The 17,710-nt window shown below is 42.7% G+C and overlaps 1 protein-coding gene across 2 annotated transcripts; it reads right to left on the bottom strand.

The window, feature by feature from the left end:
* Positions 1-437: 437 nt before the first annotated feature.
* LOC147900688 (DNA repair protein RAD5A-like) lies at positions 438-13,998 on the bottom strand. Of its 2 annotated transcripts, none has more exons than XM_087375434.1 (22): positions 13,766-13,998; positions 12,776-13,597; positions 12,541-12,674; positions 12,318-12,450; positions 12,094-12,147; positions 11,928-12,014; positions 11,717-11,848; positions 11,237-11,388; positions 11,066-11,150; positions 10,746-10,970; positions 10,513-10,659; positions 10,259-10,405; positions 10,084-10,151; positions 9,612-9,734; positions 9,385-9,484; positions 9,194-9,306; positions 8,825-9,103; positions 1,879-2,079; positions 1,636-1,729; positions 1,486-1,557; positions 1,305-1,403; positions 438-1,205 (listed from the first exon to the last, which is right to left on the bottom strand). In XM_087375434.1, exons 2-22 carry the CDS (start codon positions 13,496-13,498, stop codon positions 1,083-1,085), a joined length of 3,291 nt encoding a protein of 1,096 aa, XP_087231560.1. In that variant the 5' UTR covers positions 13,499-13,597; positions 13,766-13,998; the 3' UTR covers positions 438-1,082. The 2 variants fall into 2 exon arrangements, with proteins under 2 accessions (XP_087231560.1, XP_087231561.1); XM_087375435.1 differs by having other exon boundaries at positions 12,776-13,498.
* Positions 13,999-17,710: the final 3,712 nt, after the last annotated feature.

Raw genomic sequence — 17,710 nt, 5'->3', positions numbered from 1 at the left:
ACAATTTACCTTCATCTACTGCTCTGTTGCAAGGTAGTATGTTATGCATTGTAAGGACGGCAAGAAAGTTCTTCTAAAGGAAAGACATCTGAAAAGGGAGCAAACATATCTAACAAGTTCCTTTGCATGACATACACCCATGAGGGCACAACTTACAAGGTCCAAAGTGGAAAGAAATAAGACCTCTCATCATGAGGGCCCAACGGAATGTTGTGCCATTCAAGGGTGGAGTCGGGTGAGGACAAAGGTGACATGGGAAACTAATATGGGGTAAATAATGGAAAAAGTTGAAGCTGAGCAAAAGAACATACGTGGACAATGCATGCAGCTACAAAGGGATCTCTCAGCTCAAAAGAACTCCACTAAAATATAGAACAAATATGTAACATACACAAATGACCAAACAAAATATGATCATTAAATATAATAAAAGGCCATGCAAAGAACCAAGTAAATATTGACAAGTAACTCACAATGGCACACCTTAAGAACCAATGGCACCTTAACAGATGCACCCAACTGCACACCTTAAGAATATCCTGAAGGAAACACCAATGTTCCAAATACTGCTGCCTGCAGTTATGTAGTTAGACATTCTCCAACTTAATCTTTTTAAATTACATCTGTACAAAAAATGCTCAAGGCAAGGAACATTGCCACCCAAAGCACATTACAATTGCCAAATTTACACCCTTCGGGGTGGATGCAAGTCAGTATACAATACTCTGTTTGTACAGTCAAAAGATTGACCTTCTACTTGCAGTTGAGCAAAAAATGAAGCCTCTACCATGCAGGCCAGCATCAAAAAGTGAAGCTGCAATTTATCAAGCAGACCAGAGACCTAAAGTCTAGGAGTAGATCCAGGCAGAGTAGAAGAGAGCTTCCACCTTTAGCAGGCAGCTCATTTGTAGGCTGCAGCTGCATGCTTGCTCTCCATGGATGGAGCAGGTAAGCCGTGACCCCCAATTTGAGGTGGACCACTGAAGAATTGCCTCAATGGAGGCAGCCTCCAAGGGGAAGCTGTGATTGATAAGTAAATTTTTAAGCCCACCAGCTTTCAGTTTTTTATGTCCATTCTGAGCTTAACGGAATAGCATCTTCAGCTCTTCTATTCTTGCTGAGCGAATCTCCTGATCTGTCAGAGCACCTGCAATCATACGTTGCTTTCGTGCTTGAACCTGCAGCATTCTCTGCTCCACTGTTCCCTGTCAAAACCAAGGGTATAATTGGATTGCTGCTCCGTCCTGAAAAGACATTAGTCAAACTGTACATGGAGTTTATCAATGAAAGTGTCTGGTGGGTACCTTTGTTATAAATCGCTTGATCGAGACCTTTTTGGTCTGACCAATTCTATGGATTCTCATGATTGCTTGCTCTTCCACAGCAGGGTTCCACCAGGGGTCCTTAGAGTATCAAACACAATGATTCAGAAAAGGTTTGCATGAAAATCCCACATTATAACATGTGTAATAAAATGAGAAGTACCAGAAGGAAAGCATTGGATGCAGCTGTCAAATTGATACCAACACCTCCCGCCTTCAGAGATATAAGCATCACCTGAGATTAGACAACCATTCATTAATAACAATGTTCATGAATACGTGCAAGGCTATGATTAATGCTTCCAAAATATACCAGTATCTTAGGATTATTGCTGAATTCCTTGATCACTTTCTCCCTCTGCTGTTGATTCAGAGTCCCATCTAGGCGGACAAATACAAACTTCTGTCTGCAAAGAACATTCACAAGCCAATTGTTTCAAGAAAGGTGGAAACCCAGTATCAAGCATTAGTTCCGAACAATCTTTAAGGGTTTTAATGTATAAAGTCACATTCGAAGTATAATTAGAAGAACAGGAGAAAACCACTAAAACATCACCTGTTTAACGGGATCTGCAGGAGATCTAAGAATGAAGTCCACTGGCTGAAAACAATACTCTTAGCTCCTGATTTTCGTAGAGCTTCCAGCTCCCGCATTAACGCTGTAACTTTGGAGGATTCTGTCCAGTTCTTTTCTATATCAATTCGAAATCTACTGTCTGTTGGAGCTGTTATTATATCTTGCCTACCCATCGGCTGCCTGAGGATGACAAGGAAAGGTTTCTCTCTCTCTCTCTCTCTCTCTCTCTCTCTCCAAACATGCACACGCACATGCATTATGCATGTGTGTGTGGGCACGCACATGTGCGTGCAACATGAAAAAGGACAAGTTTTTGGCATTCAAGAATCAAAACCTCCTTTCTTTTTTACTGCTCCACAAATTAAATCCTTTTCTGGGGAGTGGAAATCCAAAAACATTTGGTCAGTCCATGGCTACATAATAATGATTTGAAGCATGCCTTTATCGGGCTCATTAATCATGTCCTTATTTTGTAGTTGAGACATGGCCCGTGAGTTCACCGTGGAGATGCACATTCTACAAACTTTGGCCACTAGACCTTTCGTATCAACTTCACTAAAGGTTCACCTGCATGACAAACCTCTCTCTTTATGTGATTAACCCTCGCCCCCGCCCCCCCCCCAAAAAAAAAGCATCACACGCACATCTAAGCCAGGACATGTTGGATTAAATTGTTTTGTCACAGCAAGAGTTTCTCTTTCTCATAAGCCCGATCAGTCTGTGTGGCTTCCCATTTAAAAACCAAGTCCACTCTATCTCGGGTTGCTACAGCTGAACTCCATTTTCCAAAAGTTGTGTCAAAAGATGACAGAAAAGGAGTTGTAGTCACCGTGCATTGCCAAGCTAAGCGTTCTAATGCTAAAGCACCCATTAACATGGACGCAGAATTTACATGCTACATACAGGCCAACATGCCACCCTGTATACCATTTCTCCAAAAAAATAGCATAGACTCACACATGAAAAAAGCAGAAATTGTAAGAAAATAATACGACGTCTGTGCTCAACAGATAACAGGATCTTGTACGCAAGAGAGAAAACAGATAGTATGGAGAATCAAAAATTTGATTACTGTAGAACTGATACAATAGATGACACTGACTCCCAACCGTGTGTTTCTGTGAAAGAAGCTTCGATGGCGAGCTGGAAACAGTAGAGGATGGAGGCTGAATGCTAAGGAATCAGGGTTGCTGTAGCTAGTGATGAAATGGGCTTCACAGGCTTGCTCTTATATAGCCACCAATCGTAGTCGGTTGGGCTCAATTGGGTGACCGACCCAGTCCGTCCAAAATGGTCAACTGGGGGTCGATCCCGAAATAGGCCACCGACCACACGATAGAACCGGTGCACAAAATAGAGTAACTAACCTACGGTTACCGTTCGGCCCACGGCCATCCGAGATCATCTGGGACTCTAACCGAGCCCCACAACCCGAGAGTGGGCTGCCCCAAAAAATGCTCCGTCTACCCTCAATGCGGTCAGTCATGGGATGTCTTCCCGCACTTACATGTAGCCTAGTTGGCAGTGTGTCAACTCCGTCCAGCCATCAAGCCACACATGGCCCCCATTTGGTGTCTAAACCAAGACCTACCGGATAACCGAGCTACTCAAATGCCTTCTCCTCATATGGAGGGCTTATAAGTAGAGTTAGTTGGTTCTCGCGTAGTTACATGAGAGTGGAGCATTGATATCTAATACCTCTTCTCAATGACCACCCGCAAGTGAACTTACTTTTTCGGTCCAATGCCAAGTCGATGAAGATGCCTCTCCAGCAAGTCTCTTTCAAAAGCCTTTGTGAAGATGTCCACAGCATTCTCTGTAGTCGGACAGTACACCAAGTTTACCTCTCCATCCATGATGAGCTCGCGTACAAAGTGATATTGAATCTCAATGTGTTTTGTGCGAGTGTGGAACACACAGTTCTTTGCAATCGCCATGCAACTTTGATTGTCACATGATAACTGCGTAGGCTTGTTCTGTACTATACCCATGTCCCCCAGAATCCTCCTCAACCACACTACCTCGCAAGAAGCAAAGCATGCTGATTTATACTCAACCTCGATAGAAGAAAGAGCAACTGTGGGTTGCTTCTTGCTGACCCATGACACAGCTCCAAATCCAAGTGAGAAACAGTAACCTCTCACTGATCTCCTGCTATCCACGTCTCATTGCCCAATCCGAGTCACAAAATCTAGTCAAGATGTTGCCATTGATATAGGTAATGCCATAATCAAGTGTGCCTTTGATGTATTTCAGCACCCGCATCCCTACCCTCCAATGGTTCTCCCGAGGCTTATTAAAAAACCTGCTTAGTACACCAATCGCAAAGCTGATGTCCGACCGTGTATTGCACAAGTAAATCAAACTGCCCACAAGCCTTCTATACTTCGCTTCGTCCACCAGTGGTGATGAATCCTTGTTTGAGAGCTTCACGTCAACCTCCATAGGGGTACCAACTGTCTTGCACTCAATCATGCCAAATGCCTTCAGTATCTCTCAAGCATACTTCAGCTGTAAAATGAACATCTGTTTCGGCTCTTGCCAAACTTCAATCCCCAAACAGAAATGCATCAGTCCGAGGTCTGTCATTTCAAACTCTCTTCCTAGCAAATACTTTGTTTGCGAGATCTTCTCTTCATGGTTCCCTGTTATGACAAGGTCGTCCACATAAAGGACCAAGATCATACACTAGCCTCCTCCTCTGAAGATATACAAATTTACATCTAATGGGCTCCTCCTGAACCCATTTTGCAAAAAGTAGGCATCAATTCGCTGTTACCACGCTCGTGGGACCTGTTTCAGTTCGTAAAGTACCTTCTTTAGTTTACAGACTTTACCTTCTGAGCCGAGGATCACAAAACCTGGTGGTTGTTCCACGTATACCTCCTCCTTGAGATCCCCATTTTAAAAAGACGGATTTTACATCCATCTGAAACACGGGCTAACTTCCTTAGGCAGCTAAAGCCAAAACACTGCAAATTGTGGTTAGTTGAGCTGTGAGAGCAAAAGTATCATGATAATCAAAACCATGTACTTGTGCAAATCCTTTTGCCACGAGCCGAGCCTTGTACTTATCCAACGTGTCCGTCGGACTTGTACTTGGTCTTATACACCCACTTGGTGCCAATTACCTTGCATTTTTATGGACGATCCATAAGGTCCCAAGTGTTGTTCTTTATTATGGAGCCATACTCCGACTGCATAGCCTCCATCCACCTATCATCACCTGTGTCTCTTCAAGACACTTGGATTCATCAGCACAGATCACTTCTGTCATCAAAGCATAGTTGACCAAGTGTTTCTGTGCTCTTCTTTGCTCCTCTAATCTCTTGGACCGACGGTGTTCGCCGACGGTTCCTCCTCAATGATTGGAGGTTCTCTGCCGTTCAAAAGCTACTTTACCTACTTCGGAAATGGCTTTTGCCGTTGTGATTCTGCAGGCTCTTCTTCATCTTCTTTATCTTGAATACTCCCAAGCACCGTTGGGGTAGTTCGGTCTGCTGTTAGTAGTGGTACTGGATGGATATCCTCGTCTTGGTTGTCTGAGAAGGAAGCATCCTCCTCCAATTAATGCGGCTGTTCTGAGAAGACCATATCGTGACTTACTATTACCTTCTTGGTAACAAGGTTATAGAGACGGTAACCCTTTGTCTCTTTACTGTAGCCCAAGAAAATACACTTTCGTCCCATTTGGTCATGTTAGCATCAGGAACATGCACAAAACAATCACATCCAAAAACTCTGAAATGTGCAGCTGAAGGTTTTTGACCAAAAAAGACCTGCAATGGAGTCATCCCGTTCACAGCTTTCATGTAGCTACGATTCAGAATGTAAACTACAGTGTTACATGTTGTAGTCCAGAAAGTCTTTGACAAATCTTTCCCTTTCATCATATTCCTACCCATTTCACAGATGACGCACATCTTGCGTTCTACTACTCCATTTTGTTGTGATGTATGTAGCGGGGATTTCTATCTCTTGATCCCGTGACTTTTGCAGTAACTCTCGAATTCAGTTGATGTGAACTCTCCACCTTTGTTTGATCTCAATTTCTTCACCTTCTTTCCCGTTTCTTTCTCGACCATTACATGCCATTCCTTGAACTTACTAAAAGCCTCGTCTTTAGTCTTCATGAAGTATATCCATATCCTTCTACTGTAGTCGTCGATCAGCGTCATGAAGCAGTAGGAACCACCCAAAGCTTCCGTCTCCATCTTTCCGTAGAGGTCCATGTGAACGAGCTCTAGAGGAGCCTTTGCCCTGCTGGCCTCTTTAGAAAAGAGTTGCCGATATTGCTTGCCCATCATGCAAGCTTCACATACATCGAGCAGATCTGAAATTTCTGGTAGGTCTGCAATCATTCCACTTTTATGCATCTCCTTCAAAAAACTAAGGTTTAGATGACTAAACCTCTCATGCCACAGCTTAGTGTTCTTCACATCGGCTCGAACACTGAAAGCTGAGAGTTCGTAGATGTTGCGCCGTGTACCTTTACCATCGACCTTTCCTTGAAGATCCAAGATCTGTGCACCATTCTTATCGAATCGAGCTTTGAGGTCCCGATCCGTGATCGCAGAAACGGACAACAAGTTCCTCTTGATATATGACACATAAAGAACATCGGGCAACGGTTTTACAACTCCATCTGACTTGAGAGCAATCGTACCTTTTCCTTTTGCTGGACATTTTACATCATTGCCGACTGCTACCAAGATGTCATTCCCTACCGACTGTAGAGAGGTATACCAATCCTTCCGACTGATCATGTGACGCAATGCACCACTGTCAATGATCCAAGGTTCATCCACAGGTACATGAACTGCCTCCGTGCAAATCTCCTCAATTGCTACGAACAGCTCTACTGGTGCTGCCTGCATGCTGTTGCTAGACTCTTTACTCCGTTCTTCTCATCTGCAATCTTCTTTCGACACTCATTCTGCTTGTGCCCTGCCTTATTACAATACAAGCACTTGATCTTCTTTTTCTTTTTATCATTAGAAAAAGATGGGTTACCAGAGTCCTTACCCTTACCTTTCTTTGATCCAGCATAGAAAGCCAAATCCTCTCCGATCCTCGTCTTTTAACGCATCTCCTTCAGAAGCATCGCGCTGAAATCCTTAAAGTTGAGAGACAGATTTTTGTTCTACGTATTCAACGCTATAACAAGACCGTTGTACTTTGGTGGGAGAATCCGTATACACCTTCGTGCTAGATTCTCGCTGGTGATGGTGATGCCAATCGTAGTCATCTGATCGCGCAGATTCTTCACTTTGGTGATGAACTTCTCTACCACTTCAGACTCAAACAATTTCTCGTTCGCAAGTTAAGTCTCCAAATTCTGAATCCACGTCTGATTCGTGGTCTCATACTGATTTTTCAAGACCGTCCATGCCTCCTCCGTTGTAGTGACATGTTGAATAAACACCATGACAAAATCACTTACACTGCAGACAATAAAACACAATCCATCTGCATTTCTTCTTGTCCACGCGAGAATCTCATTCGCAGTTGTTACTATCTATTATCCTGCATGCGTTTGATTCGTGGTCTCATACTGATTTTTCAAGACCGTTCATGCCTCCTCCGCTGTAGTGACATGTTGAATTAACGCCATGACGAAATCACTTACACTGCAGACAATAGAACACAATGCATCTACATTTCTTCTTGTCCACGCGAGAATCTCATTCGCAGTTCGTACTATCTATTGTCCTATATTAGTTGGATCCAGTCTTGCAACCGGCCTCACGTCCACCTCAGTAGTAGTGTCCCAAAGCTCATATGCGCTTAGGATGATCTTCATCTTTAACTTCCAGAGTGGATAGTTAAAGTCGTCCAACTTTCCAACTTTCCGCTTTCGCCGAACGGTGGGATTCGCAGTCTTGCAGACTAAGCCATCTCTCACAATCTGCTCGCAAACAGAAACACACTACCAAATCTTCTTGCTAGAGTCTAAGCTCTGATACCATGTAAGAAAACAATACAACGTCTGTGCTCAATAGATAACAGAATCTCGTACGCAAGAGAGAAAACAGATATAGTATAAAGAATCAAAAATTTGATTACTGTAAAACTGATACAATAGATGACGCTGCCTCCCAACCGTGCGCTCCTATGAAAGAAGCTTCGATGGCGAGCTAGAAATAGTAGAGGACGAAGACTGGATGCTAAGAAATCAAGGTTGCTGTAGCCAGTGATGAAATGGGCTTCACGGGCTTGCTCTTATATAGTCACCAGTCGCAATCGGTTAGGCTCAATTGGGTGACCGACCCAATCCGCCCAAAACAATCGACTAGGAGTCGGTCCCGAAATAGGCCACCGACCACACAATAGAACCGGTGCGCAAAATAGAGCAACTGACCTATGGTCAACGTTCGGCCCACAGCCATTCGAGATCATCTGGGACTTCAAACGAGTCCCGCAACCCAAGAGTGGACTGCCCTAAGAAATGCTACGTCTATCCTCAATGCGGTCAGTCATGGGATGTCTTCTCGCACTTGCATGTAGCTTAGTTGACAGTGTGCCAACTACGTTCCACCATTAGGCCACACATGGTCCCCATTTGGTGTCCAAACCAAAACCTACCGGATAACCGAGCTACTCAAATGTTTTCTCCTCATATGGGGGGCTTACAAGTAGAGTTAGCTGGTTCCCGCGTAGTTACATGAGAGTGGAGCATTGATATCTAACAAAAATGAGAGGAACAGTGACAACGTTGAATTTTTAACTAGGGATGTTCAGTCAAGTCTTAAAAGTAGGCTTCACACCATGATTTGCCAACAACCTAGATGCATCAAAACATGATACTAATTTGTTTAAAACTGAAATCGCGTCTTTGCAATTCACAAAGTAGGTAAAAATTTGAATCCACAAATCGTTAAGTAGAGAGGCATTTAAATCAAATCGTTTGGCATACTAGACTCACCTACAAATAGGACATACTCCACTTAAACCAGAGCTCCAACTTGCTAGCAAACATTCCCGGCACATGCAGTGGGCACAAGGGGTGAGTATAGCATCTTCAACAACTTCAAGGCAGATTGGGCATTCTCCTTTATTTCCCTTTCGGAGGTCATCGACCACTTCTTGGACATAGGCTTTAGTCAATGAAGCACGTTTTCCATTCTCCCCCATGTCGCAACCTCCATCAAGAAATCGCTTAGCAAGTTTGTCAAGGTCTGCGAATTCCCCAGTATCACCTCGACTGTACGAGGAAACAACCATTTAAAGTTAGACCCAAAGAAGCACATAAACAATAAAAAAGTAATTCAGATGAACAAGGAAAAAAAAAGACCTGAGAACAAGAAACGGATGATCACAGCATTGCCTCATCCTCAAGAGCAGTTCTAATATAGAGGCGTAATTATGCAAGACTTTACCCTGCTCGACGAACCTATCAAACTTGACCTGAAATAAGGCAATCCAAAATTTAGTCAGCAGTGCACCGCAGATGTCCATCTGAACTCTCATCTATATTTCAGTTACCTTTGACTTTTTGTATAAAGCATCGTAAAAATCTTGTTCAGCTTCTGAAAGTTCGCATTCAACTATCTCCATCTCGCTTGGTGGCAGTACCAGAATTGGCCTTCGAGGAAAATGACACCATTTCAGGTAAAACTATTTTCAGCATTTCGCAGAACACTCAGAATTCGCAGCATATTCAAAACAAACCAACCAAATGAAGTATACCCACACTACGTCTCGAACTTTACCTTCCCTCCTTATCAGTAGTATCTTTCGTTCTTCGCAACATGAGTGGCCTTAAAATGGCCTTGAGCAGTCTCAGGCCACGCTCATCGCCTTCTTCAAAGGGCTTTTGAACCAACTTGTACCACCTGTGCATATTTTAGAAACCTCGTTGCAAAGTCTTCACCCTAAAATTCCTTTCTTTCCTTATTTATTTCTTACAAAAGATAGAACTCACTTCAATTGGGAAATGTTTCTACCAAATTTACCACCAAAGGGCTTTTCATCTTTTAAGAGAACTCACATAATTCAATTGGGAAATCTTCCTACCAAATTTAACACAAAAGGACTTTTAATCTTTCTTACATATGCAAAACTTGTAATCACATGTTGCCATTTATTGTAGTATCAGTAGAGAATGCCCGTTTCTGTAATGATGCATTTATAAACAAGTAAGAGCATCAAGAGCATGTAGCGCCAGCTAAGAGAAACCATTACCAGCCCCAATTACTCCACGGTTCCACTCGAAGGAAGTGCAACAGGCTGAATGCATCCTCTAGTTTATTCTGCAAGATGTATCACAATTACTACGTCAAATATTCAATTGCACTAATTTGCTGTGAAGTAATAGCATAATTTCTATAATGCCTTTAAGGCAGAAGATTCTGTTGACCTGGATTGGTGTACCCGTCAGGCACCAACGAGCATCTGACATAAGATTAAAAGCAGCTTGAGCAGATTGACACTTGCTTGCCTTGATTGTGTGAGCTTCATCTAGCACCACCCTAAACCAGTGAACTGACTGGATCAGCCCACCACCCTGAGATTTTAAGGATTAGTCTTTGTTCTTCTAAACCCCAAAATCATCACAGAGAAATAAGAGCACAAACAGCCGATGAATGCAAAGAAATGCCGCAAAGGACTCACCTCACTATTAAAGTCGGAGGCCAAAACTCCATATGTTGTTAATACTACATCGTGTTCGAGAAGAAGATCCATGTCTTTTGTTCGACTTGAGCCATAGTGGGCATATACTGAGATTGTTCCCGGCTTGCTATGAGTCTCTATTTCACTCTACAAAGATAAAATAGAAAGCCATGAAGTATTACCATACAGCCAACAGGAAGCACCAAATAGAACGAAAGTTGTTTTAGCTTTACCTTCCACTGTCCTAGCAAGGTCATTGGACATACTATCAATGTGCCACCACCTCTCAGAAGAGGGCCTGGTTTTTTCCTGGCATGACCCTTATTATGTGCGTACTTCCCTGGATCTGGTGAAGAACGTGTGTCAACTGCTACACCCACAGAGCCTCTGCCCAGATTTGAAAGTAACAATGCAATCGTCATAACTGTTTTCCCAAGTCCCATTGCATCTGCCAAAATCTTCACATACAAATACCATTTAAAAATACAGCATTCGCAACCATTTAACATCAAGCACATTTCTGCAATAGCACTAAGGGAGAAAATAAGCTCACCCCTCCCCTAGCCATCTGCAAGGCACTTGGAAAATCCATTGTAGCCTCTCCTGAGAAAACATTCAGATAAACAGCAGATGCATGCCTGGCAATTTCATTAGAAAGAAATCAATACCACTTATGGTTGGATATGAGGTTGGATTATGTGAGAGTATTGGTATAGAACCTTACTTATCAGCAAGATGGTACGCATCCCAGCATGGATGCAGCGTTCTTGCTGCATCTGCAAGAGCAAGTCCAGATTCCAACTTTGTCATCCAATATAGTGCTTGCTTTTGATATGGCCTCAAATCACATTGCAAGGTGCTTGGCGGTTCCATCTCCTGCAAAAATTTGACTTTCAACAGCAATAAAAGCAAACACCCTAACAGGTATGGGAAGATATGTTAAAATCAGTCCAGCCAACTTTTTCATATGACGTCAACAGCCCTCCATGATCATCCTCATGGACAAATAAAGCATGACATGTGCGAGCATGTTGCACCACCAGCACCCATATATGCAAGGACCTTTGGACATATAAACCTTCTACAAGTAACAAATCTTGTCCCAGAGTGATTAAGTTCGTTTCTAATTGGACCTCTAGTGGCTAGAAAGTAGCAAGAAGCATTCAACTGTCTACAACAAGCTCCAGTGTAAAAGAGCACAAACCTGTAATTCACAGCTGTCGGCTGTCCCAACCAATTGGTTGATATCAGCATCTGAGAGAGCCTCCTCTGCTTCATCTGCTTCCTTTCCATTAGAAATAAGATTTATTCGTTTTTCAGCTGATAGTGTCATTTCCTGTTAAATGTGCCCAATAGTTAATATATGCGGAATCCCAAAAGAACAGGCTTTAATGTAGCAGACTAATGTCTCTCACCTTAGAATCCAGAGAACATTCCCTGCTGTCCAAATCCTCTGCCTTTCCGTTAGAAGTAAGTTTCACTTGTTTTTCAGCAGGTATTGTCTGCTAAACGTATTAACAGTTAATACTAAAAGCACTCCTGCGAAAATGGGCCGGAATGTTAGAAAACTAAGTTACTCACCTTAGCATCTAGAGAACGTTTCCTGCTGTCCAGATCTTCTGGGGTGAACTCCGCCTGTGATTACCAAGCAGATGAAAGACTTCAAAAATACAATAGAAACGACAGCCCACTTTTCAAAACCATCATATTCTAGTAGGCAAAGTGCCCTGTTACAAGATAATACAAAATGCCTCATTCAAGTGACTCCTCACATGCACCTCATCTAAGCCTGTAAAACTAGGTACCTTCTTGAAAGGTTCATTGCCAAGCAAGCGGAACAGTGATGGTAATGGATGGATAGTCTCCTCTGACAACGAAGTGCGCAAACTAGTAGATTGACCAGCATACTTGGTGAACAAAGATTGACTGGCATATAGACTGTCACAAGGGGACCAAGATAGTTCAAATACTGGGGTGGATTGATCTAACACTTCAAAAAACTGAGTATTTAATAGGATTTTTTCATACCGAATATTCAAAGCAACATTGTCCATCAAAGAAAGAACCTCCGGTGCAGCCCTACAGGAGCCTTCTATCCTTATTTTCCCAGTTGATATCAGCGGAATCAAGCACTTGGCCCAGTCTGCAGGAAGCCTACCGATCTGCAAAGCAAAGAGAAAAAAATTAAGCCACTTGAACCGGGAGGCCTCTGCATCAAGACAAACAAATAAGTTGACTGAAATAAGGGAAAAGAAACTCGTACTTCTCCTGAATGCTTGCTACCAAATCTCACTATGTTCAGAGCGCCACCAGGACCCCTCCCACGTCCCCAGAAGCGTGAATTAGTGCTCTGGTTTGACTGCTTGGGAAATGTCAACGAAATGGCATCCCCTGACTTTAATTTTGACCCTTTGCATGTAGAATAAGCCAACACCTCAGTTTCACCCATAAACCACCATTTGACGTCAGACCTGTCTATGCCTGGCAGTGAAGGATGCCTTACAGACAAGAGGCTGTCTTCATCTATGTCATGACTCATTGCTTCAGAAATGGCTCCCTTGGCATTGCACGAGCTTTTTTGCGGCCTTGGAATCCACAGCTCTTCTCTAGAAGGAACATGGAGCCTGCTTACAGAATCAGAATTTTTCTGATCCAGGGAGGCTGGCCTTTCTGAAAAGGTTGGATATAGCAGTGCGTCGGATGTTGAGCTAGATTCACAAGAATGAGAACTAACAGCTGGAGGCTGTGTACATTGGGCAGAATCTTGTATGCTTGAGGTGGAAACGCGAGCACCAGATCCAGCTGTAGTTCGTTTCACGTTAATTTCACTGCCCTTGTATCCAAGGGTATCGAACAAAATGTTGAAGGCCAAAGTGACGTCATTTTTTGCGAGATGAAGAGAACGAAACAAGTCCATATCGGATGGCCCCGAGCCCAACACTGCTCGCATGACTTCTAAGTTCTCATCACCAACTTTTTGAGCCATCTGAATTAACAATAATGCGACCCAAAAGAAGCATTCAGGACCTAATAAGTACTTTCCGTCGATAAAATGCCCTCAGTGATGTACCAGTTCAATTGCTCACTATTGCCAAAACAGCCAAGCCCACAGTACAATAGTAAATTCAATCGAACAAGAAACCCCAATCTTTTGAGGATATCAATCGTGTTAGGCGTGGAAACAATCTAATCCGCTCGATGAACGCTATTGACGTTTCGATACCATAGGAGAACTTTGAATACGTTGACACACCTAGAAAGTCTTCCCGCAACCGCCCTTCAATTGCTTCTTGGACGACGGATACAGAGGCCTCCGAATCACCAGAGCGAGGACATGACTAGCGGTGCATGAGAGGAAGCATCAGACGATGTCAAGGATGTGGTGATATGGAACAATGATGGAGAGGAAGCGAAAAGGGAATCGATAGTGCAAGCTCCAAGTTGGAGAGATTGGCGAGGCTGCAAACCCTGCAGAGAGCAGCACAATCCAATCCTACACGACAGGGAATGGCACATTGATGTTTGTTAGTTATTCGTATACCGGTGGCGGGAATGAAAATTTTAAACGCCAATTGTTTGGAATTTGCAGTAGATGTACATATCTTGCAAGAAAACATTTTTCTTCGCAAATCTCTAAACTTGGGTTTCAAAATTTTGAAGGTATTTTTTGAGAATTTGTAGATCTTTGGCCTGTCCCTCCCGGGTAGGACTTAGCGACTATTTGAACTTTGTGAAAGAGAAGTTTGACGGCTTGTACCACCTTGTTTTCCATAGGACTTTTCGGTGTGGTGGATGGTTACATGTTGCAGTTGTATTCGAGTGCTCTTCATGTAAGAATCGGTTGTGTTTGGCACTTGCTTTTTTGAGTATCGTTCCTACTCAGAGCTTGTTAATGGAGGGAGCGAGAATTTTGCATGCTTTCTCGAGTTTAGATTGAGCGCCAGAATCACAGATGGTCGGCGAGCCAGAAGCTTGTAAAAGTCGCTTGGCTACTCAGTATGACTTTGGGATCTTGCCTTTGGCCCTTATTCAAGTTCCCAATGTACCACCACCATCACCGCACAGTTCTTCCTAGGTTCGTTAAGGATATTCACTTTCTCTTCGTGTAACAACCCACTGCAAATTCACATTATGATGGAATTCTTCACGTGACAGAGGTAGGGCAATGGATCTGCTAAAGTCCCAGGAGTGTTGGTGGGCTAGCACAAGAGAAATGCATTGAAAATCCAGATTGGTAATGAGGTACCACAAGTAGATCTACGCTTTTGCGATGTAGTCAAGACTCTTGCTCGTTACGTTGCAATGTTGCATGAGTTCTATAGAAGCTGTTTAATCTAAGTACAGGTAGCAATATTCGTCTGTTTTGATTGTTTGCATAATTTGATAAGTCATTCATCAACTAGCTTGACATCTGGATCTCAAGGAAACCAATTTCTTGCATTCGACCACTTGCTGAAGGTGAGCATGCTACTTAAGAAGTTGAGCTATGCGGGCAAGTTGCACTGTTCGAGATTGGAATCTCCCAAGAATCGAGGGCATGTAAAGGGTCAAGCGTGCTTGAAGTCCTAGAGCATCACCAATGTAGTAGCATTAGTAGAAGTAGCAGCAGCAACACACAAGCGTGCAGTACAACATCAGGGTGTGGGGAGGGCCATTTATCATAGATGGCAAAACTTGTTTTTTCCTTCCAAATAATTTGGCATCCAGGCAGGCCTAATGAATTGCTCCAATGTGGGTGCACCGTTGTGTTGTTCTGGTTGTGGAATGGATCACCTTTACAGGGATTGCTCAATGCATAGACCAGCAGCACCAGCTACTACACCTCAGAATGCAAGCTTAATCTTCTCAGTATTGGGACTGGCCAGGTTCCTCTGTATCCTTTCATGTAATTACAAGATCTCAAGCCAAGGCCTTTAATAAAGAGATGCATAAGCAAGCAAAAAGGAACAAGGCTAGTACGTCACAACCTAGAGAGGCAACTCCATATATGTGTGGCAATGCTAAAGGCACCACTAAGATTGGAAAGGGCCATGACAAGGTAATCATCCAAGACGGATCTAATGAAGACACTACCACCCTGGCCACATCATCTTCTTCTAGAGGTACTTTCTCAATTGGAGGCTTGATTAGTCCTCCTCCCAAAGAAGTTAAGGAATTGCTAAGAACCCTATCCAAGGTAGAGTCACAATGCCTAAAGGTCATGATGAATACTCAAACCCCTTGGTAGCAAAATAATGCCTTATCAAGGCACAAAACTTGGTGCATGAGTGCCAATAAAAGTTTGAGCAAAGACTCGAGGCAAGCAAGGAAGTTGATACAACCAATCCAAGGCACAGGAAGTCAATCAAGCCTCTAAATCCTTGTGAGTGCTTGAATGAGTGGAAGAGGAAATTACCTCATGCTCTTCAATGGAGGGGTTCGCACTAATGCAGCAGATGTTTGAAGAAGACCCCACCTTGCAATAACTAAAGGAGAACGACAACATGTCCTTCTAGGGATTTGAAAAGTCAAAATCAGTTGGCTTGGAACCAATCACCACGCCCTAAAACATTGATGGATTGGCCTCATTAAGATGCCAATTGCGGTACTATTACATGGTAAGTATTATTCTTGTACAAAGCATCCATTTCTTCATTCATAGCAGCTTGCCATTTTGGATTGTCTACTGCGTCTTCGAAGTACACTGGCTCTTCTATAGCCATGATGGTAGTCATAAGAGCATAGTTGGTAGTTTCAACTTGAATTGCTTTGCCTTTCTGAGCATATGTCAATCTGGTTGGTGGTTTGTTTTCCCTAGTAGACCGTCTGAGTTGCTGTGGTTCTTCTTGGGGTGCTTCTGGCAATTCTTACTCTTCTTCATCAACCTTTTCTGTAGATGATTGAGTAATCAATTCATCTATCTGCTATGTATTTGAGGTTTTCCATTCTAATTCCTTTCGGTTGATGGGATCATACAACTTGTATTCTTGTTATCTTCACTGTAGCCAACCATGATGCATTTGTGTGACTTCGCATCCAATTTCGTGCGAGATGATCGTCATGTATGTGGGCATATGCTATGCAACCAAATATGTGGAGATGCCCAATGCATGGCTTGTGTCCAATGTATGCTTCATAAGGTGTCATACCCTGTATCGGTGCGGTAGGAAGCCGATTAAGCAAGTAGTTTGCAAGTGGCTATTGCTTCTACTGAGGAGTATCTGCACAAGCGAATTGTCTTTGAATGCTGTGACTTCTGCAAAAGTTCATGAATGTTGAAGACATGTTTTCACCTCCTCTATCTGATCTCATGTCTTTTATCTTTTTGCCTGTCTAGTTTTCTACCAAGGCTTTGAATTCTTGAAATCTGGAAAAGATCTCAGATTTCTCTTTCAAAAAGTAGACCCAACAATATCTGCTGTAGTCATTGATGAAAGTCAAGTAGTAAAGTGAACCATTGATATTGTGGGTCTGAGCATAACCTCATACATATGTATGTATCAAATCAAGAATACCTCTAGCTCAAGGGGTGCTTTTGTCAAAGTTGGTTCGATTTTGTTTATTGAAGCAGCATGCTTGGCAAACTTTTCCAAGAAAATGTAGCTCAGGAATTCCAATTGCCATGTTTTGATTCCTGAGCTCTATCAAGATTTTGAAATTGGCATGTCCATATCTCTTGTGCCATTTTGCGAATAGTGGAATCTGTTGCAGTTGAGCTGACATGTCATGCATATCTCGTATTATGGCTAGCATTCCAAATATGCATCCTTCCTTGACTGCTTTTCCTACTAGTTGAAATCCTCTGGATTTGTCTCTGATAGTGCATTCATCTCCATCGAAGATGACTCAGTAGTTGTGTTCCATCAGTTGACCTACTAGACAAGAGGTTCTTGCTGAGCTTTAGAACATAGAGTATATCTTTCACCAATCCTTTCATACCAATGAAATTGTTCATAGGGATAATGCATGTCCCTTGAATTGGATTTGGTGTATTATCTACCATGTAGATGAGATTCTTTTGACCTTCTAATTTCATCTCTGTGAACCATTCTTGATGCTTTGTCATATGAGATGATGCACCGTTGTCGATGTACCAAGGATCTTGATCTACTTGGTTGACTTGATTACTAAAATACTCTTTTGAATTGCAATCAGTTTCTAGATACATTGTATCAGTTTTTTGCATTTTCTCATTTGCAAGGAACATATTCCCTTGTTC

The sequence above is a fragment of the Dipteris shenzhenensis genome, chromosome 6 (assembly GCF_047967505.1).
Source record: "Dipteris shenzhenensis isolate YYH24624 ecotype China chromosome 6, Dip_SZ_1.0, whole genome shotgun sequence".
NCBI lineage: Eukaryota > Viridiplantae > Streptophyta > Polypodiopsida > Gleicheniales > Dipteridaceae > Dipteris > Dipteris shenzhenensis.
Note: the sequence above shows the minus strand (reverse complement) of the source record. Positions and strands in the feature narration are given on the sequence as shown.

Excerpts from the sequence above, each read along its gene's own strand:
- LOC147900688 (XM_087375434.1), bottom strand. The coding sequence starts at position 13,498 with ATGGCTCAAAAAGTTGGTGATGAGAACTTAGAAGTCATGCGAGCAGTG. Across the intron at positions 10,406-10,512 it reads CCTCCGACTTTAATAGTGAG|GGTGGTGGGCTGATCCAGTC; the intron begins GTGAGTCCTTTG and ends TTAAAATCTCAG. Across the intron at positions 9,735-10,083 it reads CCGTGGAGTAATTGGGGCTG|GTGGTACAAGTTGGTTCAAA; the intron begins GTAATGGTTTCT and ends AAATATGCACAG.